The sequence below is a fragment of the Balaenoptera physalus genome (genome assembly GCF_965194825.1).
Source record: "Balaenoptera physalus genome assembly, chromosome: 1".
NCBI lineage: Eukaryota > Metazoa > Chordata > Mammalia > Artiodactyla > Balaenopteridae > Balaenoptera > Balaenoptera physalus.
Genome location: NC_138882.1, coordinates 6,928,315 through 6,954,767, shown reverse-complemented (window position 1 = coordinate 6,954,767; position 26,453 = coordinate 6,928,315). Strand labels below are relative to the sequence as shown.

At 36.8% G+C, this 26,453-nt stretch overlaps 1 protein-coding gene across 5 annotated transcripts in view; it reads right to left on the bottom strand.

Annotated features, from left to right (window-relative positions):
• Positions 1-26,453, bottom strand: part of KCNT2 (potassium sodium-activated channel subfamily T member 2) — a 373,164-nt gene that overhangs the window by 60,259 nt on the left and 286,452 nt on the right. For 4 of the 5 annotated variants that reach the window (XM_082425465.1, XM_082425468.1, XM_082425469.1 and 1 more), the window contains 3 exons: positions 24,720-24,791; positions 21,093-21,227; positions 9,487-9,598 (listed from right to left, as the gene is read on the bottom strand). In XM_082425465.1, coding sequence (XP_082281591.1) covers positions 9,487-9,598; positions 21,093-21,227; positions 24,720-24,791 — 319 coding nt within the window. The remainder of the gene's footprint in view (positions 1-9,486; positions 9,599-21,092; positions 21,228-24,719; positions 24,792-26,453) is intronic. The other variant, XM_082425466.1, reaches the window with a different exon arrangement.

Here is a 26,453-nt window from a genome sequence, read left to right as displayed (position 1 = left end):
TAGTAATTCTTCAAACACATCAAATGATGCATCACCTTGTGGACTTGATAGTGCTTGCTTTCTTCCTGTACTGATACTTCCAAGTTTTGACTGGGTTGGTCTGGTGTTACCATTATAGCTCAAATATCACCTCCTCAAAGAGACCTTACTTTATCACCTTATTTAAAGTAGGCGTTCCCCAGTTACTTCTGAATATAACCCTGTTATGACTTTCAGAGCTCTTCTGAAATCTATAATTCTTTGTTTATTTTTTTATTAGTTAACTGTTGGTCTGAGGTAGCTCAGTGAGTCCCAGGACAATGCCTAACACCATGCCTGGCACACAGTCAAAGAAATTTTATTGAACAAATGAATAAATCCTTTCCACTTATAGTAGTTGCCTACATCTAGTGAAAATTTGTTGCATAAAGTTTATAACATTTATATTAAGAGGGAGGAAGGAAACACTTTGAGGTTTACTCAATACCCCTTCTTCTCACTTTGGTTCTTTAGGTTTGAAGATGGAAAAACTGCAGTGTTTGTGTTATATAAAGTTCTCTGACTTTAGTATTTCTTTTGACTATTGTGTTTTATAAAATACAATAGTAAATATTTCTATGATTGCTTCTAGTATAAATATATAATACCCTTTTTTCAGACATATCATATTTGCTTCCTTAGTAGAATTCTAGATTCAATTGAAGTTTCAATGATGATTTTGTTTTCCTAACGACCACTTATCTAAAATTACCTAAAAGAAATCTGAGAAATCCAAATCAGTATTACAAGATGCCAGACACTTTAATACCCTTGGTCTTACCTATTTCTTTCATTTGGTTTGTTATCATGAACATATGCTTTTGTTGGAAGAAGGAATTTGTTTCTGGCAGAAATTGTGTTTTCTTTAAACTGTGTCCATCCAGTACCATATGGAATAGATGATAAAATTGTTGGACTTAGCAGAACGGTGTGGGAGGTGAAAAAAAATTCAAGAATTTTATTGGCATAAATTAATGGTTTCTATCCGTATTCTCTCAACGATTGGCTTTTCTCACCATTCATCCTACTTGACCTTCTTTACACTGTTTGACATAACATCTTCTTTTTTTTCCCTCTTTTCCTCCCTCTTTCTCCCTGACCCTACGCTAGTTCACCAACAATCCTCAAATCCTATTTCCAAATTCTCAGGTCCTGGGCAAACTAACTCTGCCTTTCCTCTCACAAAATTGCTTGCCCAGGGAGTGGCCTCTTGAATGCAAATACAGAAAATCCTTATATTAAAATACCAAAGCCTTCAATGAGTTGCTAGGGTTTTATGTATCCTGTTTACAGAGCCTTCCTCTGAATATACAGATTCCTCTTTCCTCGGAAAGAGACTTGTCTCTACAGAAGGTACCCCATCACAGGGGTTCTGCACAGCAGCTCTGAGATGCGCTGGCTCCTCCAGAACAGGTTTCCTATCAGAGCCTCTCACTGAAGTGTGTGCTTGGGAACTGGGGAGAGAGAGGACCCTGGGTCATCCATCGGTGGCTTTAAATCAATTACTCTCTTTCTCTTTCCTTCATTTCTCCTCTCTTTATATAGCAAACAGAAAGAGGAGGCGAGTCAAGAAATAAAGAGCATTTCTCTCTGCATGGTCACTTTTCTTCTTACTGGAAAGAGTAGGTTCCCACTACACCCATGCACACACGCACGTACACAAACACACACACACACAACTGTTCCATTCTAAGTGGCAGCTTAGAGGGGGTGCATTTGATGGACACTCAAGGAGTCCACCTTGTTTATGAGGACTCAAGGCTAACTCAGACCCACGTCCCATAAAACCCTTGAGTCAACCCAAGGCAAGTTCATGCTGAAGGAGTTTGGGGTGTGGGGGACCCTCTTCCTTATCTTAGAGAGGAATGCAGGGTCTTCTAAGCAATGTTATTATCCTCCTACACTAAAATACAAGTGCTCCTTGCCTTGTAAATAGGGTGATTATGTAGTTAATCATCCAAATCAGGACATCTTGACAGGAGCTCCTAGTAATTATACTGAGACAATAGCCATACACTAGGAGTGATGGGCAAAACTGGACTTCAACCATGCCACTTATAAGTTAGAAATATGTGCTTTACAAACAATACACACAAATGGCTTCCTGCACCCTGTTCTCCCTTGAAGGCCCTGATGCTCTTGAGAATTGAGAAATTTGGAAAAGTGGAAGCTTCTGAAAGACAAGTGGGTTCAGAAATAAAGAAAGAAAGGATGTTGAAGGATTAAACATGTGAATTTTGGTGGGGGGCATAAACATTCAGCCTGTGACAACTTTGAACCTATTGTGTGAAATCATAATACTATGCACACTCTTTTTTTTCTCTTTTTTTTTGGCTGAGCTGCGCAGCTTGCAGGATCTTACTTCCTGGACCAGGTATCGAACCCAGGCCCCAGCAGTGAAAGCGCAGAGTCCTAACCACTGGACTTCACTATGCACATTCTTAATAGATACATTTGTACATTAAAATAGTTATCCATATAAATTACATATCATCACTCCTCTAGAGTAGATCAGGCAGTGCTTTACTACATTTAAAAGCAATAGAAACCAATTAGCGTTCTCAAATTCTTCCTGGACCAATATGGGGGAAGGTAAATATTTTCTTAAAAATTGGATAAGAAATTTTCCTAATGAATCCGGAAGATAGCACCAAACTCTCCCTCAGCCATCATAGCACTTAGATTATGAATAAAAAGTAGTCCAACTTGTTTGGGCAGAAAAAAAAAGAATACGGCAATGTGTTTTTGTTTGTTCCGATATATCTGTCTCCTGTCAAATTACAAATTCTATGTGTTTTATTCAAATTCATAACTTCTAGCATTGAGGAAGGCATATGGCTCATAGTAGGTGCTCAGAGAATATTTAGTGGCTTGAATTTAAATTGAGAATATGTAAAATTTTGCCTTCTGGCTTTAGGACGGTGAATATGTTAAAAAGTAAATGATGTTCTTGCCTATTTCTCCCAGAATATATCTCCAATGTGTATTATTTTGCTCTACCATTGACTACACAGCAATATGTGATTTATAGACATGACTGTTTATATTCTGACACTCATTCTCTAACGCCAACAGGGTGTCCTACAATTCAATTCTGACGCTCGCTACTCAGAGTTGGCTCAGACCCCACAGGTTATGGGGCTCAGTCCCACAAGACTGCTCTCATTTCAGCCACCATCTCCAAGTCCTTGGTGTCTCCAAACCAACAGCACTTCTTCTCCATCCAGCTACAAATCTGGGGCTCCCCATAACAACCTCAGTTTCAATAATTCTCCAGAATGCTCACAGAACGTGTGAAAGTGCTATACTTAATGATTATCATCTTAATATAAAGAATGCAAATGAACAACAGATGAAAAGGCACACAGGGCAAGTCTGGGAGGGTCTTGAGCACAGGAGCTTCTGTCTCCATGGAATCTGAGGGCACCACCCTCCTGGTACATCAATATGTTCACCAATCACGAAGCTCTCAAGCCTCATTCTTCAGAGTTTTATCAAAGTTTCATGATGTAGGCATGATGAATTAACTCATTAACCACATGGTTAAACCCAATCTCCAGCCCCTATCCCTTCCCTGGAAGCAGGGAGGTGAGGAGGTACTGAAAGTTTCAATCTTCTAATCATGTCATTGCTTTTCTGGAAACTAGCCTTCATCCTGAAGCTGTCTAGGGGCCCCTCCATGAGTTGCCTTGTTAACATAAAATCAGGCATGGTTGAAAGGTATGAATAACAGAAGACACTCCTATCACTTAGGAAATTCCAAGAGTCTTTGAAGCTCTGTGTCAGGAACTATGGACAGAGACCAAATATTATTATTTTTTTATTATACCATATTATTCATCTCACTTTTTCATTACCTTGCTTCTTACATCAATGTGTAATTACCATATGATTGCTAAAGTGTAATTATGATCATCACAGGAGAAGGTTCAAAAGCAATTTTGAAAAAGCAGTCTTGAAGCAAATTGCACCATAAGCATGAATAAAATGTATTTCTATGAAATGCATCAAAATAAGAGAAATGAAATAAGTCTTTAGAGGGAGATGAGACAAAAAATTTCTCTTTTTTTTCTATTGTTGTTTTCCTCTCTTCGGGTTCCTTGTTACCCGTCACATTTCCCATCTCTGCTTAGCTCTCATACTGTGTTTCTGATGCCCACTACATCAGATTTTTAGAAGGCGTGTCAATGACCCAATGATCAATGACTGAACATGGGAAGTACAGTTGGTCCTCTGTATCTGCAGGTTCCACACCTGCCAATTCCACCAACCACAGACTGAAAATACTGGGGAAAAAAAAATTCCAGAAAGTTCCCAAAAGCAAAACTTGAATTTGCCACCTACTGGCAACTATTTACATAGAACTTACATTGGATTAGGTATTATAAGTAATCTAGAGATGATTGAAAGTACACAGCAGGATGTGCGTAAGTGATACGCAGATACTACACCTTTTTATATAAGGGACTTGAGCATCCTGAGATTTTGGTCCCTACTGGGGGGGTGGTTAGAAGGGAGGGGTCCTGAAACCAATCCCCCATGGATACCGAGGGACGACTCTATTTTTGAGTAAACAGTAGTAGTAAGGTAATGTCAATATCCAGGACAAGAAAGATAATGTAATAGAAAATAAAACAACTCAGCAACAATGAAAGAATGATCAGATGAAAAAATTACAAACTAAAGCATGATGATCTGGTCCATTAGGAAGTTATTATTGTGGCTATTCTTCAGTGAGTTGTCGCTTCCAGAGAAACCCTGAAGAGTATTCCTTCTATTACCAATGGCAACGACATATCTACTAGAATGCAGGGTCTACCAGGAAAACATCAGCAACCAGGCTCAGTGAAGGCTAGCCTTCCCTACTCATTCTTGCAAATCCCATCACTTCTTAAATTTGAATGACAACCACTTCATGACAAAAAAAAGTGTCTTAAGCAGCCAAGCTGGTGTCTGTTTCAAATTCAAAGCCTTGATTGTGTTTCTAAAGGTGAAGGCCCCATCCGTGAAGGTGCAGGTGCATCTAATTATAGGTAGAATAAAATGATATTCATAATGACATTCAAAAGAATAAAAATCCGCCTTTTCCTCAGCCAGTAGTAACTCTAGAAAATATTATTGGGAATGTATTTGAATATTGGAAACAAAGATCAGTTTCCTAATAATAAAAATACCTCCCTGTGCTTAGAATACAAATATAGGAAGATAATTACTTTAAACAGTAAGCTAGCTGTATATGTATAAGTGATAAGAAGCACTGGTTAGAAATGAGCAGTTACCATTATCACTGATGGCACGTGTGTGAGATTGCCAGGGCTGCCATAAGGAAGTATCACAAACGGAGTGGCTTAAACAACAGAAATTTATTGCCTCTCAGTTCTGGATGCTCAAAGTCTGAAATCAAGGTGTTGGCAGTTTTGGTTTCTTCTGAGGACTGTAAGTGAAGGGTCTCTTCCAGGCCTCTCTCCTTGGCTTGTGGATGGCTGTCTTCCCTTTAAATGTGTCTGTCTCTGTGTCCAACTTTACCCTTTTTATAAGGATGCCAGTCATTTTGGATTAGGGTCCACCCCAATGGCTTTCTTTAACTTGCTTATCTCTGTAAAAACCCCATCTTCAAATAATGTCACCTTCTGAGGTAGTGGAGGTTAGGACCCCAACACATCTTTTTTGGTGGGGGGAGGGACTTAATTCAACCCATAATAGCACAACAGTCTAAAACGTTTCTATGTGACGATCCTATTTCAATGGATAAAAATGATAATAAGTGAATTAAAAAAGGATTTTCCATGGTTTTATAGCATTCAAACCATTGGTTTCAATTCCACTTCCCCTAACTCCTCTGTTCCTAATAATTAGGTAATGTATTGATTTTTTGTATTCTTCTTGGGAAATATCTAGAAGATGCAAGGGTAAATATAAATCTAAACAAAATGAATTTCCCTGATGCCAAAAAAGAAAGAAAACTCCCCTCTCCCACTTCTTTTTCCTAGAGAGTTTCCTTAAAAAAACCTCGGAATTGTAAATCCTTTCCATGTCTCTTTGAGATGGATACAAAGCCTGAATAACCTCTAGCTAGCTTTGTGTCCTGGGAATGCCTTTCTCGCGGCGGTGGGGGGGCACTGGGAACTATCTTTTTGAAATGTGAACGTAATGTATCCTGTCTCTCTCTTTAGGAGCTTAGCCTAGGTGCCTGGCTCCAAGTTGTAACTTTTTGCTTGCTGCAAAGTTAGAAGACATTTTATTTTTCCTTTGGATCAAGACAGTTAACATGTATGTAAATGACTGTATCTGCCTGGCTATATAAAAGGATAAGATGTCTTTCTGTCTTTGCAATGTCTTTAGTGGATTGCTGAGATGCATATCACAGTCTGGTTTAATGCTTATTCAAACAAAACTTTTCTACATTTCTGAAGAGGACTTCTAGGTTGGATGAAGATTTTATTTTTAATTAATTCCCCCAAAGAGATCAAAATCTCATTTTGTTCTTCTTTTTCCCTCATGCAGTAGACACACAATAATATAGACACACACATTTACCAATATGAAAATATCTTCCACAGTTATGACCTTACTACATCAACTGACCTGGAATAAAACTGAATACACACAATAGAATATTTATTAGTGATGATGTCGACAACAGTAATTTATAATTATGATTTTAGGGCTATTTATTTGAGTACTGATTATATGCTAAAACTGGGCTAAATATTGTGACTAGATTGTGTGGTGTGATCTTTGCAATGACCCTATCATTTGGCTATTACCACTATTTTCCAGAGACAAATCCCAAGGCTACAAACGTGTCATAGATTTATCCAGGTTCCAATCCTACAAAGTAGTAGAGCCTGTCTTCTTCATCATGGGGTGAGCCTCCCTCACTTGTCATGGAGGAGACTGTACCACACCAGGCCAGCACGGGTTCCACTGGATTCCCATCCGTGGGTTTGCCTTTGGATGCTGAGTCATTCAGCTGAGATTCCCACCCGTTCCATGTTGTTAAAGCAGAGTGACATAAGGGATGCTTTCTAAACATGAATGGCTTTAAGTTTCTCTTACTGCACTCACTCAATGAAACTGAGCAGGATCCTGCCTTTTTTTTTTCAGCCTCCTAGACCTTCCCTGAGTCCCAAAGGGCAGATTCACTTACTAATTAGGGGAGTGAGGGAATGCAGAAAGAAGCAATTGTGCTCCATTTATAGCTATTATAAAATACTGGCTATATTCCCCCTGTTATCCAATATATCCTTATAACTTATTTTATACCTATAGGTTCTATCTCTTAATCCCCTACCCCTATATAGCCCCTCCCTCCTTCCCTCTCCCCACTGGCAACCACTAGCTTGTTCTCTATATCTGTGAGTCTCCTTCTTTTTTTTGTTATATTCACTAGTTTGTATAACCTTTAAAAATTGTGAATCACTGTATTGTATATCAAATATACTTCAATAAAGAAAGGAAAAGAAAAGAAAAAAGGCAAGGAAAGAAAAGAAAAGAATAGTACAGCAATGGGGCCTGGTTCTGGTTCCTCCTTGGGGGATGTACAAAACATTTACATACGTATCTCTGAGTTCTGTGGGAACTAAGGCTCCCACCCTGGTGGAGGATGGTAACTTCAGGCAGAGCATAAGCTCGTGGACCCAGACTGGTTGGAACGAGAAGGTTGATGATTGAGATTCCTGGAACACCACCTCCAACCAATCAGAGGAGGGTAACACACCCTGCAGCCCCCTCCCCCAATTTTGCCTATAAAATGTCTTCCCAAAAAACCATCAGAGAGTTCAGGTCTTTAGAGCACGTGTTGCCCTGTTCTCCTTGCTTGGCCCTTCAGTAAACCTTTCCCTGCTCCAAACTCTGACTTTTCAGTGTATTTGGCCTCACCGTGTATTGGACACAACAGTTATTTAATCTGTCTTAAACTCTGTTTCCTCATCTGGAAGCAGTGCCTAACAACAATGTAACTATGCCTATAAAGGGGCAGTGGCAAGGCTCTACCAACACAATGTATGTGACCAGTGTTGAAGATGGAAATCAACAGACAAGAATACAGAAGTGACCTCACTCAACAGTACGTCACCCAGGAATCAGGACAGTGCCCGATGTAACAGGTAATCAAACTAAAATGAAGTGAAAGAAAAAAACTAACCAAAAAAAAAATGTAAGCCATCCTCATCCCTATTTTATAAATATTATTATAAACAATAAAGATGGCATAGATTTAACACATTTTCATACATATAAGATTGGATCTTATTTTTTTCTCTTACATCGAATTCTCCCAGTACACTAGTATCAAGTATGCCTGGAATGCAAAACCCATTTATCCCCACACTCAGTCTGGACACTGAGAACGAAAACCACACCTTTCTGTCCCCATAACATGACTTTGCAATAACGCCACTGTCTTCCTTAGCGTTATTCTCATCTCTTCCCAATCCTAATAAGTCCCCACTTGAAAAGAGCCTCATTAAATACAATTCCCAATTCTTGATAAACTTTGACCTTCCTTTCCCCACTCCAAGACATTGACAAAGCTCTCTTGAGTCTTAATTAGTTCTATCTGATTGCAGGTATTTTTTAGATTTGTGGGGAGAAAATTCATCTTTGGCTATTATAAAACCACTGTTATTTCTTAGGTGGACTTGAGTCTTTGACATGTCCAGGCCAACTTTTTTTGGATCCCAGGTATATGTTTTTATTCATGGATGGCTCACTTGGGGTACAAATTTTGGAGACCTTTTATATAAAGTTGTGAAGAGAGGTGTTGGCTAGGAAGGCAAGGAACAAGGAGTTCAAGCAAAGGCAGATGTTCTGTTATCCTGAAGATTCCAAGGGCATTTATGACAGCAGTCATGCATCTTAACAGGTGACAGGCAGGTGGATGGATGCTCATGGGATAGAAGAGCAAACAACTTTCAATTTTAATAAATATTTATAAACCAAAAAAAAAAAAGCTCTCTTGAGGTGACAGCCTCCCTTATGTAAGCAATAAACTTGGCTTTGTCTCAGATTGTGAGCTTGTGTCTCATATTATCTCCTTTGGGAACTGACTTTCAACAAAGCCTACAAGTTTTCTAGGACTTTAAGGATTTATGAAAACTGCAAATTCCTATATAAATATAGATGTCTTGACATAGCACTCGTGATATTATCAATAATGGACATTATAAGTGAGTATATATATTCCTGTTGCGTTTAATTCTTTCATATATCATGCTTTCAACTTATGATTAATGATGATGGAACGAGATACCTCCATCATGTTCACTTGTGATATAAATGGTTCAAATCCATCAATCCATACTTTTAAAAAATTATAAATTAAGATTTTAGCCCCCATATAGGAATTCAGAACAGCATTTTTATTTTTACTATTTCATGGCATTTCTTTCTACATGTAGAAATTTTAGAGATAGTCTTTCAACCCGAAAGGTTAAATGCAACTTACTTCATGATGTGAATTCTTACCTTTTCCAGCTTTGAAAGAGCAAGGGAGTAACAGTCTTTGGCTCTGAATTGCATGAATCTCATGTTGGCTGGGTGGGTGAGCTCTGTGATAATACTGAGACTGGAAAACAACCTGCATTTCAAAGAAACATTTGCATTACGCTAACAATCCAATATGGTATTTTTTATAACAACATACTTATGAGTGAGTGATACCTAGCTGTAGGCATAAAACTACATGCAATTATAAGAGCAGGTCATGCCACATCAACTGTTCTGTGCAATGCAAGAAAAATGAAACCCTCTTTCCCGAAGAATATTTTAACCAACATTTTAGCGCCATAAGAAAAAAAAATTCAGGAATTTGGCTTTTATTAGGCATTTTCTCGCCACGAATTCATAAAGCTGATTGAAGAAGTTACCTCATGGATAATATTGAAATAGAAATTTGTAAGATGAATATCCGGATTGGCAAAAATTTCCTATGATGAGCTTATTGTCCATAATTGAGTTCTTTGATCTTCTATGGTTCCCTGTTCTCATAGTATGTGCTTTTAAATGCCAAATCCTGCTACAATGAACTTCCAAGAAGAGCAACTATTTTAACTGAAATAACAACTCATTGTAATGAATTGAGGTCACGGCTCAACTGACGGTGTTGTTCTAGAAGGATCCTGAGACTTCCCACTTGCCCAGAGTTTTGCATTAGCGTTCTTTCCATTTACCTCCTCTCCCTCAAAAACACACACGTGTGCACACGCACACACACCCATGCACACGCATGATTTCTCCCCCCGCCCCAGAAAAACCGGGCAAAATAAAACCACAGCAAACACCTTCTTATCGTCGCTGTGCTTGGTGATCTGATCTCTAGCTGGTGTCTGTGGTCACTGGTAGCTCTCCTGGCTCAAATATTTTGAGATTCTCTGTGGCAGCCACGTCACGTGATAATCAGCTTTGCTCTCCATACAATATGTCTTCAAACCCAGTTATGGCCACTTCAAATTCCTACCAGTAGCTGATCCCATGCCTTGAACTCAGGCATGAGAACTGACTGAAATATGCTGGCCAGAAACATCTGGTTCGTGGCTCAGAAACAAATCAGCGTCTCCAGCTGATCTCGCACTATCTGCGGGGTCCAGGAGTGAAGGCACTGTTACTCCATCTGCCTGAGCGCCTGGCTTGGAGTCTTAGAGAGGAAGCTGGGAGCCCTGACTCTGAACTCCAGAAAGACGGATGTGCTCACCCCTTTCCTCGGCTCTAACTCCCTCAAGCTGATGGATGGTTTGCTAGACCCTCTCCCTCCTCCCAGGGAGTGAGGGCCTGCCTGCAGGCTTGCTGGGCCTTCCCTGAGGGGCCCTCAGGTCAGTTTCCAGGGGGCTTAGTCACCCTATCAGTTAAGACCTAAAAAACGCTTTAAAATGCTATATTGCAGAGTTATCTGTGAAAACTGTATGTGCCCTCTTGGTTACATTGCTGGACCGGTATCGAGACTTACCTAATCAAAGCCTTTGAAAACTACGGTAATCATCAGGTGTTTCATGAGATCCACTCTTCAGAGGAACAAATATAGCCACACGGCCTCATCTCCATTTTGAGAGCAAATATTATTGTACTTTAAGTACAACAGGTAACTTGTAATAAGTTGGATTGAAATAATATCAGCAAAAGAACAATCAGAACATAATTTCTTTTGTTGACTTTTAATGTTAAAAGTATAATTTTATTTGTGCAGTTCATCACGGTTTACAATAGTTCTGTTACCTTGAGTTGATTAAGGAAACACTAAACCTCAGATTCTGTACAGGAGAGGTGGTATGAAACTTAGAGATACAGTTTGTGAAAGACTTAGCACAGTGTCTGACACATAACAGGTCCTGTTCCTTAGTTGTGGTGGTATTACTGTTTTCTTAACTTTTTTTTTTCTCCTGTTGCTATTTCTGCTTGAAATGTAGTTTCCTCCCTCCTTACTTTCCTCCTCCACCTCTATATTTGGAATCTCGACAATTATTTACAGTTCTTATCAAATCTCATTGCGATGAAGCTGTACCATTGCTAAAAGTCAGAATCCACAGTGGCTCCTGGTATATGGTTTATTTGTAATACTGCTTATTACACTGCATCTTGCACTAAACTCTGGTTGGTTTCATCCACACCTCAGCCCTCCTACTAAAGCACAGCAGCCAGAAAGGCAAAGTTTCCCTCCTAGTGTCCTAGTAGTACCCATTATATTCCTCTAATTGATAATTCTTTGTTACAATAAACACATCTCGCAGTTCTGATTTGTGTATTTTTGGTTTAGTGGATTAAATCTTGATGAAGAAGGTGTATGATTTAACTAGATTAGTTTATGGAGAAACACCATACAATCTGTATTCCTCAGGACTTTCTTTTAGAAGCTCTATTCTCGCTCAAAGTCCCCAATGGTAGCACGTTTGATTAAAAGTTCATTTTCTCAGAAACTTTTGAAAAATTAGAAGAGTGGCCTGATAGAAAAAAATATCAATTGACTTTTGGGCTGGTGCAACTTCATCTGGTAAGCCTAAGAAATGACAAATCTCGTACCATCTGGAAGTTTCAAACGTTATTCACTTAAGAAATATCTTAAAAGAACAATGTCTCTAAAGATAATTACCATGATATGGTGTGTCAATCGGCTGTCACAACAGAAACTAAAATGAATAAATAAGAGTAGCAACATGGACCAATGAAGATAAAGCATGTAGTCTCATTTAGAGAATAAATGCCATATTCATGATCTGAGCTTCTAAAAAGGAAAATTAACTGACCTGAGGGTTTTCTCTTTGTCTTTTCACTTTTTTGTTCTTTTTTTATCTTTTGGAAGGTTAAAGTAAGGTCCAAAACCCGATAATATCTATAATTGACAGAGCATTATTCTTAGAGCTGCACCCCCTGTTCTCTGGGAGGAGTTGGGGACATACGGCTCACTCCTGACTCTGTCTTTCCAGTATCTCTGGGTGTGTGCTGGTCTGAGCCAGGCCATGAAGTGAGCCCAGCCCTACAGGGCAGGCCCAGTGGTTGTCTAGCAGGGCTCCTGACCACGTTTCTCCACTACCGCCAGGCACCAACGCTACACAGTTCTGCCTAACATGGGATCCCCAACTGCCTGACTTCTTTGGGTCTCGATAGTTTCCAACTTGTTTAGGAAATTGAGAGAGTCACTTACTATTTCTTCAAATTCCAAAAACTACTCTATGATTTACTTACAATTATTAGCTTACAGTCGAAGAAACTGAGGCCCAGAAAAACCAAATAAAACGTTCCAGGTAACATTCTAGTAGGTGGCAGAGCCTGGGTCACACACAAACAGTCAGGGTCTAGAACACGAACCTGCCCCCCTCCCTATTTTAATAAATAGGTAGGTAGGAAAGGAAACTCAAATGACCCAAATAAAATAGTAAGTTATTAAGAATATCTAGCAACATGTTGGAGTTTCAGATATTACAAGTCAACTCTATTTTAAACTTTTGTAATCTCTACTTCTGTATCTACCCGGAAATAGTAGTTGTTAGATCATAACTTCATTATTGTTGTTTCAATTTACTGAGGACAAGATTTAGTATCTAATTTAGCAAATAAATATCAAGTGTTTGTTTGCTGTTGGAGAGCTTTGGTCTCCAGGAGATAAAAAAGAAGTAGAACGTGAAATTCCTGCCTTTAGATTAGACTCTTATGATCTAATAGAGGAAACTGCAAAAAATTCATAAATTATAAGGATGTACGTATTTTTCTCAGGATGATAAATGTGGCTGACTGAAATCTGTGGTTCACAAATTAAATAGCTTTAAGATGCTAGTGAATGGATAGCTTGTGAGGAACATCTTGGAAGGTACTGAGATATATGGCCAGAGAAGGAATTTCTGAGGAAACAAAGAGTAAACAAATGAAAAATGTATCTCATCTTTTGGAAATTTTTATTTTCTTTGAGAAATATGGCTTTTATCTTTCACATATATTATTTTTCTAACTTTAGACAAATTTGTGACCACTTGAATTCTTTTGTTTATAATCCTTTACTAACACATTACACCAAACAGAAATATATATATATAGGTAGCCAGATGTATTTGAGGTCTTAGTAAGAGTCAGTAATAAAATGATTGAGTGATCTAGTCATTGTATTTAAGTGACTTCTAGAGCTGAAATTAGATAGGACAACAAAATTTATGTGATGTGCCATTTCTGTTCTATATAATTGAACCTACACCATTTATGTTAGTTTAAACTGAGAAACTGCACTAAGTCTGCCACCTAGTGAAAATCTAGAACTAAATAATACTTAAATAATGAAATATTTTATTGTAGTGCCCTTCGTATCTATAAAATATTACTTGTATTCAATTATAATACTTTATATTTGCAAATTTGGTTGTCTAATAGATTTAATTATATAGCTTTAAAATACTAATACTGTACATCTATTTCTGAGCCTTAATATGACCTAAATACATTTTGAATATATAACATTTTAGAATTAAATGACATCATAAGTCTCTTTTCCCTAGGTACTAGGATCATCATAAAGCAATATAGTAATTGAAAATAACGTAGTTTGTTCTATTTTAAATTGTTCTACAATTACTTCTCTAGTTAATTCTCTAGTTTAAGTTTTAAATGACTTGTTTAATACTTTCCTTGTACATTGGAGCAAAACTTGCTATCCCAAAATGTCTTTGGCAGTTGAAATGGTTGTTTTTTATTCAAGACACATTTTGATGGGCCAATTTACTTGGTGATGTAAGTATAATTGTGTAAAATATCTATGGAATCGTCATCTGCTTGAATTAATTCATTTAATGAATAATTTTGACATGCCCAGGTATGTTAACCAACACAAAGATGAAAACCATACCATATACTCCATTTCAGAGACTGGGAGAACTCTGAGACTAGCTGCATGTATATATTAAAGCAAAACAAACATCAGAACATACAAATCTGAAAACTGTTTACAATATTTTAATAAAAATATTACTTAGTGAGCTAGTGTGTTACACTATAAATTTTGATCTGTGGTGGCTGGGAATGATGTTTCTGAATAACAAAGGGTGTATATTATTATGAAAGGTATAGAAACACACTTAGATGCATGAGACCCCAGTTTTAGACTATGATTGAATATTGGCACTAAAACAAACATGAACATACTTTTTCACAAATGTTTTCAAAACACTTTAGATCTGAGTCTGGGGTAGTAGTAATAAATGACAGTATAATAAATATCAGATATCTCCTGCATTTAAAATTTTAATCCATGTAAACCAAACAAAATATTAAAATTTTTGCACTGTATAAAAAATCACTCTTGCGTTGATATGTATTCGGTATCAATGTTTTGAATTACATCATTTCCCAAGTGCCTATGTTTGTTATTTCTTCAGTAAGACTATGACTATTTTGCCAAGCTAGAGAAGATATTCCTTTTTTATTTTTATTTTTAACTCAACATTTATGCTCTTAGAGTCCTTGCAATTCAAAAGTCTTCTAACTGGTCGGTTTTCACCCACTCTCACTTTTCCCCAAGCCATTCTTCACACTGTAGCTAAAATAATATTTTAAACTTTCCTATCTTTCAATGATTTCCTGTTATTCTTAAAATAAAGGGCAACTTACTGAAGTGTTCTTCAAAGCCATGAATAGTCTGGCTGCTGGTTTCCATCTCAGCCTCTGGCGTACCTTCCTCTGGCTCTGCTCCAAGTCCTTGGATGTTTAGTACCTAGAGCCTTGGTATTTGCTGCCCCCCTGTGGAATGCTTTGTTCATCTTTTAAGCCCACTTACTGCCTTTATCTTTTTAGTAAAAGACCAGTTCCTCAGGGAGAGGCATTCCTTCACCCACTGGACTCGATCACATATATTCTTCTATTTTCTTTCAGTAGTTGCCAAATTTATAATCCTCTAGCTAAGTCCTTAAATGACTTGCTTTATACTTTCCTTGGATAGTAGAGCAAAACTTCCTACCCCAAAATGTCTTGGGCATTTGAAGTGGTTGCTTTTCATTCAAGGCACATTTTGATGTGCCTATTTAAATTTAATTTAGATAATAATATTCGTTCATAAAAATGTGAAAACGTTCAATATATTCCAAATGTATCGAGTGCCTTGTTAGGTAAACCTTTGGCAAGAGAAACTTAAATTTGAAAGTGAGGACCTGCTTTTCTTTTAATTTGGAAATCAGACAGGGGATCTTTGTGCTAGGAAGACTCACTTGAGTGTTTCTCTTAGAAATGTAAGGAAAGGTACTTAGACAGGTAGGAGAGAAATTTTAACAGGATCTAACCTGAAAAAGACCTTATCTGCTAATGTCTTCTGTGCTCTGAAATGCTCTCTGGGGGAGATGGTGGGCCAGCTGCGAAGGATTCACAGTCTCTTCTGAGCAAAGTAGTGGAGCCACTCCCTTACTCGGGGGGTCTGGAACCCCTGGGCTAGAGGTCATCCCAGAGGAAGTTTGCTGCTTTATGGGTGCTGCTTTAACACTAAACGAGTGTTAAAACTCTGGACACCATGCTCTAGGCTTTGGATGTTAAAGATGAATCACTTCCTGGGTAGGTTCTCTGGGGCCAAACCAGCAAATAGGGAATTGCCACACAATGTGGATGAAGACAGATTAAACTGTGTTGTCAGTTTTCAATCACAAAACTATGTCACAGATGCAATTCCAGATGGAAAGGAATTCTCCCCATGTCCCCAAGGCTCCCCTAACTCCTCCTCCCCTCTCCACCTCCCACACACATAAACACTGCCAGTGAATTAAGGAGCTTCTCCTGTTTGCCTTTGGTCTTTTGGGACTAACTTTGAAGGTCCTTGGACAATCCGGGGAGAAGAGAGTGAAGCTGTGTGTCCTAGTAAGCTGGGCAGGTAGGGGCTCAAGAGATCAATTTGAGCTTCTGAATGACAAATTTAACCTTATTCCAGACTGGTCATACCAGTTACATCAGCAGGTTGTGAACTAGAGCACTCTTACTTTCTTTTCATAATTGAATTCCATCTCATTCTTGCCTCCTGGGCTCTAATATAAGCACAGATTGAAGACTTTTCTAACATACTCCTTCACAGTTTTAGAAGCAAAAAATGTAAAAGTCAAAAAACCCCACATCCAAACAGAATGTCAAAATAATCAAGTTAAAATGGCATGGCCCAAACGGCTAAACAGTCAGAAATGTTAGCATAAAATATAGCATCACCCCATATAAAGTAACAGTATACAGTACTCTTTATTTGCCTAGTACCATCCAGATACTACAGAGATCACAAGATTTGATTGTCTCTTAGAAATAAATAAGCCAAAGAAAATATTGCATCTAAATTCTTGTCCAAATTTTCTAACTATTAAGTAACCATGATGTCTGCTTACACATTTTCATGATCACGATATTTTAGAAACTGCAACTTGAGGACACTGCCGATTATTATCTGCCTATTATGTGCCAGGCGCTGCTGAGTGCTTTTCAGAAATCATCTTACTTAGTCCTTTCAACAACCTTGCTTGGCAGGATGATGCAATAGTGTGGGCACATTCAGGCTGCCTAGATTAAAATGAACTTGATGTTAGACTTTGGGACTCTTCTGATTTAAATCCCAAGCGCCATCAATACCAGCTGCATGACTCTTAAGATAGTTCAAACTTTACGTTAAAATGCTTCAGCATAAACAGTGTGATAGGTTCAAGGTTTGGTTTAAGAGAAACTCCTGGTGCAGCTAAGCATTCTATTTCACCACCCAGGGTGGCACAGTTTGTTCTTTTAATCAGAGTACACATCCCAGAATTGAAATGGTTTCTGTTAGCCATACTTCTATCAACACCCCAGCCCTACTAGTTAACCAATGAGAAACTGGCTCTCGTTTGAGGAAATGAATGATGGTCATAAAGATGCAAGGATTGGCTGAGATCTTTTAGACATACTGTTGTTGAAATAATTTCTAGGCCCAAGATGGAGTGGCTCCTGCCCTGGGTGCCACATCAGCAAACCAAAACCTAAACTTTCCTGTTCCTGTAAATGTCCCACTTGACCAGAAATAGATTATAGTCAGTCAGCCAACCCCCAAATGCCAAGCCAGCTCTGGGCTCTGTACTTATTTCCCTGATCCTTATTCATTTTCTATTTTTTTCTCTTCCTCGTTTCTTATTCTTTAAGCTATAAAAACTTTCTGCCTCTCACCCCAGTTTGGAGTTCTCGGGACCCTTGGGAATGGAGACTGTCCACTTCATGAAGTGTTAAAGTTTGTTTGTATTACCTAAATCGTGTTCTTTAATCATGTTTAACACTATTTACTCTTGCATACTCGATGTGTAAGAATCTAGTTCCCTTGGAGATGGGGCCCTAGGCTTTTATCCTAAATAAATAGTCTGCTATCCACCCACTGTGACTGGACTTCTGGGTGCCTGATGTTTACTCATAAGAGTAACTGGATCCTCTCTCTGCAGTGCTTTCATCTGCCTCTAGGAAATTTCATGCAAGCTGGTGGGTAGAAAATCTGAAAGGACAGAAAACTGGGAGTAGGAGGAAGACAGAAAAGGGAAACAGAGTTGAGATCTGTGTCAGCCCATAGTAGAAAATCAGTAATTGGCTGTTTAGGGTTTCAGCACAGGACCGTTTGTCATGACTGATCTTGGAGTTTAATCTGGGTAAAGAGGGAAGAAGAGCCCTCAGGTGACTAAGGACAGTAGAATCAGTGGACAGTAGATTCCAGTAGAAAAGGACTGTTTGGAGTGGGGGATATGGGAAGAGCAATGAGGTAGAAAATAAGTAGTAGTGCTCAGACAGTTGAATGAAATTCAGAATATGGAGGGGGAATAATTGGTACTCTAATGACCATGAGAATAGGTGGCTAAGGTCAGACATCGAAAGGACCATCTGGGTAGGATTTTTGAAAACATCAAGAATTATGGTAGAAGCAGGGTTGGCAAGAGTCACAGTGAATCAAGAAACGAAACCTTCAAGGAATGTGGCAGAGTGACCTCAAGGGTGATATCTGACTGACTGCACTGATAAAATGAAACTACCAAGTCTGTACGATTTGGGTCATTTATCTACATAAATGGTATTCCATATACCATAGGGACCCACTGGTATCTGACTCTTTTATTATGTAAGACTAGCCTAGTTTAGCATGCCTAGATTAACAGCTGATGAATCACTCCATAAAAAAGTTTCGTAGATTTTTTTTAAAGTCTATTTTAATTGGATATTTTTTCTAATTGAAGTATAGTTGATTCACAATGTTGTATTAGTTTCAGGTGTACACCACAGTGATTCAGTTACACATACCTATATATATATATATATATCTGTTCTTTTTCAGACTCTTTTCCCTTATAGGTTATTACAAAATATTGAGTAGAGTTCCCTGTGCTATACAGTAAGTCCTTGTTGGTTATCTATTTTATATATAGTCATGTGTATATGTTAATCCCAATCTCATAATTTATCCCTCCCCTCCTTTTCCCCCTTGGTAACCATAAGTTTGTTTTCTATGTCTGTGGGTCTATCATAATTTTTTTCTCCTGAAAAATATTGTTATGTACCTAGAAAAATGATAATGCCTTTACGGGCACAGGAGAAGAGAGAACAAAATTTGGGTATCTCATAGTTCTTTTCAAATTTCTCCTTGAAACCATTCAGTCTAGATGTTTTTATGAGCCATACAAATCGCATAATTTCTAAAATATTCTGCTGAAGATAGGTAAACTTAATAGTGAAAAGATCCAAAATCACTCATTCAGTCATCCAGTCATTCTTCCAATATGTGATGTCTCCCCCACCAGGTACTCAGGGAAGGCAACCTTCCCACCATCAGCAACCATGTGTGCAGCTGCCCTTAGTTATTCTGGTCAGCTAGTTCATGGAAAAAGATTAATTAGAGCCTTTGCACCTCTCAGTAAGATGGGGGTTTATTATTCTCTTGAAATAAAAATAATTCATTCAGAGAATATGTCAAATCAATAGAACTGTCACCATAAGAGAAATAAACTCACAATAAGCTGAAAATTAAAATGGCATGTTTAATCAAAAAGACCAGGACCCTCTCCTGTTAAAACTATAATTAGCTTTTGCCAAGCATGGAATCAAAAAGTATGATTTTACTTTATTCATTGGCTATAAATCTCATCCATCTGAATTCATTTTCTACCCTGTGGTTTCCTTTTTCATTCTCTAGAGAAAAAAGAATGCTTATATATATATGTCATATTTTCAACATGTGCTATGCTACCTTTAAATGTACCATTTACATAGCTCAATGACTAGTTAGCTATATTCTAAATGAACTGCCCATGACAGTAACTTTAGAGGGTGTATTACTCCTTCTGGAACAGGGGGAGGTTCTAATGCAAGTTAGGGTAGATTTTTCCAATTGCTGTGACAGATTCTTTACGTACCTGATCTCCTGTCCTCACACTGACAATGTAAGAAGGGTTAATTATTCTCCACATGCATTTTATAGATGAGGGAAACTGAATTTCAATGAGGTTAAGAAACACACTCTAAGTCACAGTAATTTTCTGCGGGAACCTCTGGGATAGAGATCATGTCAGATGAAGTTTGTTGCTATATTGTTCCAAGGTCTGTAGCTTTTCCACTCTGCCCCACGTAAGTGATAAGTCTATGGCTAATAATTATAGTAGCTAACATTTATTGAGAAATTGAAAATGACCAGGCAGGTACTCAGGCATTATATGTTTTTAAATCTCCAACAACCTTGTGAGTAAGACATCAAGGTTTAGAGAAGGAAAGTAATTTGCCTAAGATCATATAATAAATAGTCAACTTAAGTGAGACACACATCTTGGCTCTCTCTCCTGAATTCTGGCCTCAAACTATAAACAGATAATTATCCTCAATATATGGTTTGCTACAATACAAAGGTATGAAGTGAGGGGAGATAAAGATAGAGTTCAGATTGCTTTATTTACTTTCGTAATTGGGTAGCTCAGATATTTCCCTTAGACTTCTGCAAAATTCATAAAACTGAAATAATGATCTTTTAGTTATTTAAACTTTAAGATGATTTTAGGAAGAATCATTCCAAGTGACGCTGATGTCTTGATTTATTGGCAATTTTGACTTTGCTCACAGCATGAACTTTTCTCTGGTCAGTATTGCTCATTCTTATGCAAAGATGACCATAATGGGAATTCCTACCCGGATGGGTTTAATTATTGAAAGACAGGAAGTGTCTTTCGTGAGGAAGTGAAGATAACATTGTGACTTGCCTCCTAACATGGGTATATTAGCCTTGCAATCTTTTCTTCCTGGTTACTCAGTATGTAAATGCATACCTTTGGCCACTGCTGGGCATAAAACCAAAATTAAACATGTGTGGTTTGGCAAAAATCATGACTGCTACTGCACACAGTTTTTTAGAATTTCTTAAACTATACGAGAAAACAAATGCATTATTCTTTTTATTTTTAAAAGAACTGCTGACCTGGTGTTAAAAATTAAACTTCACACAGTACCAGCCATACATTAGGTCCTAAATAAGTATTTTTTATGATGAAATGAAAAAACATAACTGCAGTGTAAATGTCTCATGTTCATTCTTTATACACAGAGTCACAGTCATACATTTCACAGATGTTTAAGGGCTGGGTTACCCAGACATTTACCTGAAAAGGGTCTGCACGTTTACAATCGTTTTGGCATCTGCCATGTAGTCTTCCTCGGCACTCATGGTGCTTTCTTTGTCCACAACCACCATGTTGGCAGCGAAAGTCACTCCACACCTGAGTAAATCGTCTAGACTTTGATAAAAACCAACAGAGAAAAATGAACTTTCAATAAAGCTCAGTACTAGGATGGTGCTAAAACTTGCTTACACCCCTGCGCTTATAGGCGTATAGGTTGCCCTTATACGTGGCTTTCACAGAGTGGACACTGGCAGATATTATGGGAACTAATATAAGATAATATTCTCTACTGATATGAAGTAAATTGTATTTGGGGTTTCTTTATGTTTCATTAGATCTCAACCATTTCAAAGCACATGCATTAAGGATCTTTATTTAATAATACTTATTAATTTTATAAATAAAACATGGAAACACCCATTTTACAATCAAATAGAATTAGAACACGTTAGAACCTTGTTTTTACGATTAGCACATTATTTCAAAGACACGACATTCACATTTTTTATCCCTGAGGCACTTTTGATAAGAATAGAAATGAACACATATTAATTTAGATGGTCAAGCCTAATAAGGAAATATATTTATTAAAAATACTTATTTTTAAATGTCTATTATTTATCTGTGTAAAGCTATGTGTTATAGATTGGTTCTACACAGCCAAGAGCACGTAAAATACATAAATATCGGTTGCATTCAAGCCTACCTTTTAGCCACTTTTGAGCAAGTGATTGAATGAACTAATTTTGTTGGTTGCAGGAAATAATTGCTAAACTAGGACACAAGTTCCTATGAGTTACCACAGAGTCAGTCTTCTCCTCTATCACTGATAAAAATTTTACTTAGCACTGAATTTAAAAACAATGTTACCATAAAAGCTGAATTAAGAAAACCGTTATCTCATTGACTTTGCTTCATACAAACTACAAAAATTGGACTGAACTGGATAAGGGAGATTGTATCAAAACTTGAATGAATGCAAGAGTATTCTAGGTTCAGAACTGATTGAAGATAGATAAGAAGAATTAGGCGAATTGATTTCTACATCTTTTGATTTAAAATGAGAAGTGTAAAACTTAAAGAACAGTAGCTCTTTTTAGTTTCTTAAATGAAAGAGTCAGTTCCCCAACGATCTTCTCCAAGTGCATGATCACTTGAATTAGTCATCTCACTAATTCACTAGAGGGAATTTTCCTTTTATGGGAAGGCAAGAGGCAGAATTTCTTACTCTGTTATATGGTGAGAGAATATTACCAAAGCTTTGAGTCCAAGATCCCCAGGAGTAGTCCAGAAAAAAATATTTCACTTGAATCAGGCACAGTGTTCTGTGGCAGGGATTTTATGGCTAAAACTGTGGAAACAGAATATTATTCCAAATAAATTTCCTATGGTGAGAGGGGCCAGGACCATAACATCCAATCAATATGATGACCAAGTTTAAATCTCTGCGAATACTTTACTAGGGTGTTCCTTTTATCTAGGAAATTCATAATTGTTCTTACATCTATTAAAATACATTTTTTAAAGAGAAAGAAGTAGGTGGAAAATGAATGTGATATGGTCCCTTATGTACCATAAAAATGATGCCTAAATCTTATGTCTTCAACCGACCTTATTATAGTGGTAATCCACATTCTCATATTTCATTTCTTACAATCTTTACTTCCCTGATTAAAAAATTATAATTGTTTATATAGGAAAAGGGAAAGATAAGGTGGTAGAAGGTAAGCGTGACTGAAAAAAGATACACAAATAGAAGTGATAATAAAAAATGAATATTTCATCAGCAATAAATCAATGAAGTTGAGACTTAACAAAAAACTTAACTATGAGAATTCCTGTACTAAATAGTCACTAACTACCTAAACCTGTATATATCAGTTAATTCCATACTCAAAATATTGGCCGTTGTAGTTGACATATAACTTTGGCAAATGATTTTAGTAATTATTATTAAATATGAGTTTAATTCTAAAGAAATCTATAGAACCTATAGAAAATATATAAAATTGGAATGGCATTTCTGAACCACATAGAAACTTTTTTGTTCTTCATGTTTTAACTTTAAATTATTTATAGTCATTTAATATTGTACTGTATTCTTTCTTTCCTTTTTTTATTTGGCTACCGATTTATTCTTATAATTCTGTGTCTATCATAATTTCTCCCCACTATCTTATCTACAAAGCCACTGCCCATTTTTTCTTTAGCACTCTTGCTTTACACAGTTTGGTCACCAGATGGCGGCCCAAGAAAAAAGTCAACATGGATGAAAAACGGTTACAGATAATCTAACTGACATTGCCTCTCTTTCTACCTTTCTCTGACTTCCTTTTCGAAGAGAACTAGAATGTGAAGGAATGAATATAGGTGAATGTTTGTGAGTGTGTTCTAATTCATTCATAGTTTTCTTTGCTTATTTATGTTTAAGGAAAATTTCAAACATAAGCAGAAGAGAATACTATACTGAACCTCCTGTACCAATCACCCAGCTTCAATAATTAGCAACTTGTAGCCAATCCTGTTTCATCTCTAATCCTAGGAATTTTATCCTTTCCATTCTTCTTTTCCTCCCCGTAAATACTTTTATAGACAGAGAATTCATTATATAGTCTACATCAAAAAAGACAGATGAGAGGTTTATTTTATATCTTTTAAATATAATGTTCTAATGAATTTTAATAGAATACCCTCACAACAAAGAAACATTATTATTGATAAAATATGGATTGATTTCACTTTCATGGATTTAAATAATAGTTTTAGTACATCTACATTTTAGTTAGTTGGTTAGTATTATGCAACTGATAACGTAAATTATATTAATGTAGAATGGAAGCTAAATATACGTTATCTGTTTGGCCTTTAATGTGTCCACAGCGAATAAACACTGTCAAAGTTACAAAGTTTCATTTTTTCAGCATCTACAAGATGAAATGTAAGCATGAAAGTTCTCAGTGGATAACTTTTAGTATTTTATTTGGAATGCTCTGGGCTGATTTTTTTTAGAATGGAAAATTAAGACATTTTATAAGCATACTAGTTTTCTGATCTTTTAGTTTTTGTATTTGTTATTATGTCATGTTTATGCATATAACAATTTGTATTTTAAAACTGAAGCATTGCACACATTTGACCTTTAATTAAAAAATTTTTGGAAGACACTAATATGTTACCAGAATAGACTGTCAAGGAAATGCTCCAATTAATAAATCTGATTTAAAATGAGCATTTCCAAATTATTTTGAAGGTTTCCAGAAGTTACGATAATCATACCAATGCATCACAATGTTGAAATTCTAGGTTTTCTCTACAAAGATGTTAACAGTAATAAAGTTACTGCTATAGATGACACAAAACTGGAATAGCTTTAGAAAGGGAACAAAATTGACATGCAGCAAGATTTGTTTTAATTCAACAACAGATTACTGCTTAGGAAGTTTGAATGCAAGATGTATAACACGAGAACATAAGCTCCACATGCAATATACATCATATTTTCAACACTGAAATGGCAAATTACACTCATCATGCAACACAGGGTGCAGCACATGACAAACCACAGGACACCACACTAGTTAGTGTGCCAAAGATTTTGTCACCTACTTGTCAATAGAGCCCACCATGTAGTAAACCATTGGAAACCAACAGATTGCATCCAGAAAATGCATATCTGGCCTAAGTAGCAGATGGGTTACAAAATGAAACACAATGTCACAACAGTGGCAGCACTTCTAGGGAAAGGAAGTAAGTTGACTTAGTTTTCATTTCCAAAACTAAACACTGTTGACAAGATTAATTTTAAGTGCCTTTTCTCTTAACATTAATTTTAAAATGTCATTTGCACTTGTTATGAATAATACAATGCACTCAACAATGATAAAAGCAAGTTGTATTTCTGCTTTCTAAATCAGAAACATTATGGCATTATTCTACAAAAACACTGAATTGATACTGTAAATTTATGACTAAAAAGTCTTGTCAGTGAGTTTAAAATTATTCATGCTGAGAAAGTCTTGTAAAATGGGGAACTGATGATTTTATTTTGATGTTATAAAACATAAGGAAGTAAATTAGCATGCCTATTAAGAGCAATTTTCTCCAAGGGATATACAGAATCACATGTCCCTTAATATATCAACATATCAATAAATAAATATAGTATATGTACCCATCAATATATATATATTATATAAAATTAAAATTAAAGTAATTCACCTTTTACATTACTGATTTCCTCAATATATATTGTTGAACAAATCTGTATTGCAACTGAAATCATTACTCTTTATGCATATTTGGGGAAAGAATCATGAACCTGGAAGCTTCCTTAGAAATTGCCTAATCTACTGTATTCAGTTTGTAAAGTTATTAATTCTTTCATCCATCTATTCACTCAGTATATATGTATCCAAAAAGTTTTATCTAACAGACATTTTAGTATATGCAGGTGTATGCAAAAAGTATATGTTAACTTGTACTGTAAGAAATAGAGTTTTTGGAACACATAAGTAAAAGCACAAAATTACAACACGTTTTAATCTGAAAAAGTAAGGAATAGGTTGCACTCAGGAGACAGAGTTCAGGATCATTTCACAGAGGAAATATTTAATTTGGATGTTGAAGAATGAGTAGGAGTTGGCTCAGTAAAGGAGAAGCAAAGGGAACCTCTAGGCAAAGGGCAGTACAGCCCCTGCAATATCCCAGGTGCTTCTCCCAGCCTGAAGAAGTCTTGTCCTCCCTGATTTATTTTCTTACTGTTGATCATGCTCGTCCTTTTCCACTCTAAAGAAAAATAATGCTCAGTGCAGTGAAGCATAAAAAGAAAACTTCCAAAGACTCTCCCTGTTGACTACATTCCTACCATCAATAAATTACTTCCTAACCATTTTAAGTGGCCCCATATTACTACATATTATAAAAGTACTACAATTCATTTTAAAAATCCTCAATTATTTCATTTATGTTTTTTCACTTTTGTACTATTAATTACTGGAGTTACAAGCTATTTCCAATATCCTGCTATTATAAATGTTACTCGTCTGGACATTTTTGGATGACTCTTTTTCTAGCATTTGTTTTTATCATTTACCTCAAAACATTCATAAAACTTTTCACATTAGTGAATCACAGGTTACAAATATTTTTAAAGCTCATGCTGTAGGTTGTTTTCAACAAACATAATCATATACAGTCCCAGTAGTGGTCTTGGCTAGTGCCTGCCAATTCTTCTCTTTCTGGGCACTGCTCTGCATCTTAAAATTAGAAGGGTTATTCTCACTGCTGATTCAAGACCCTCCATGTCTCTTACCCACCTCGTGATTATAGAAGAATACGTCA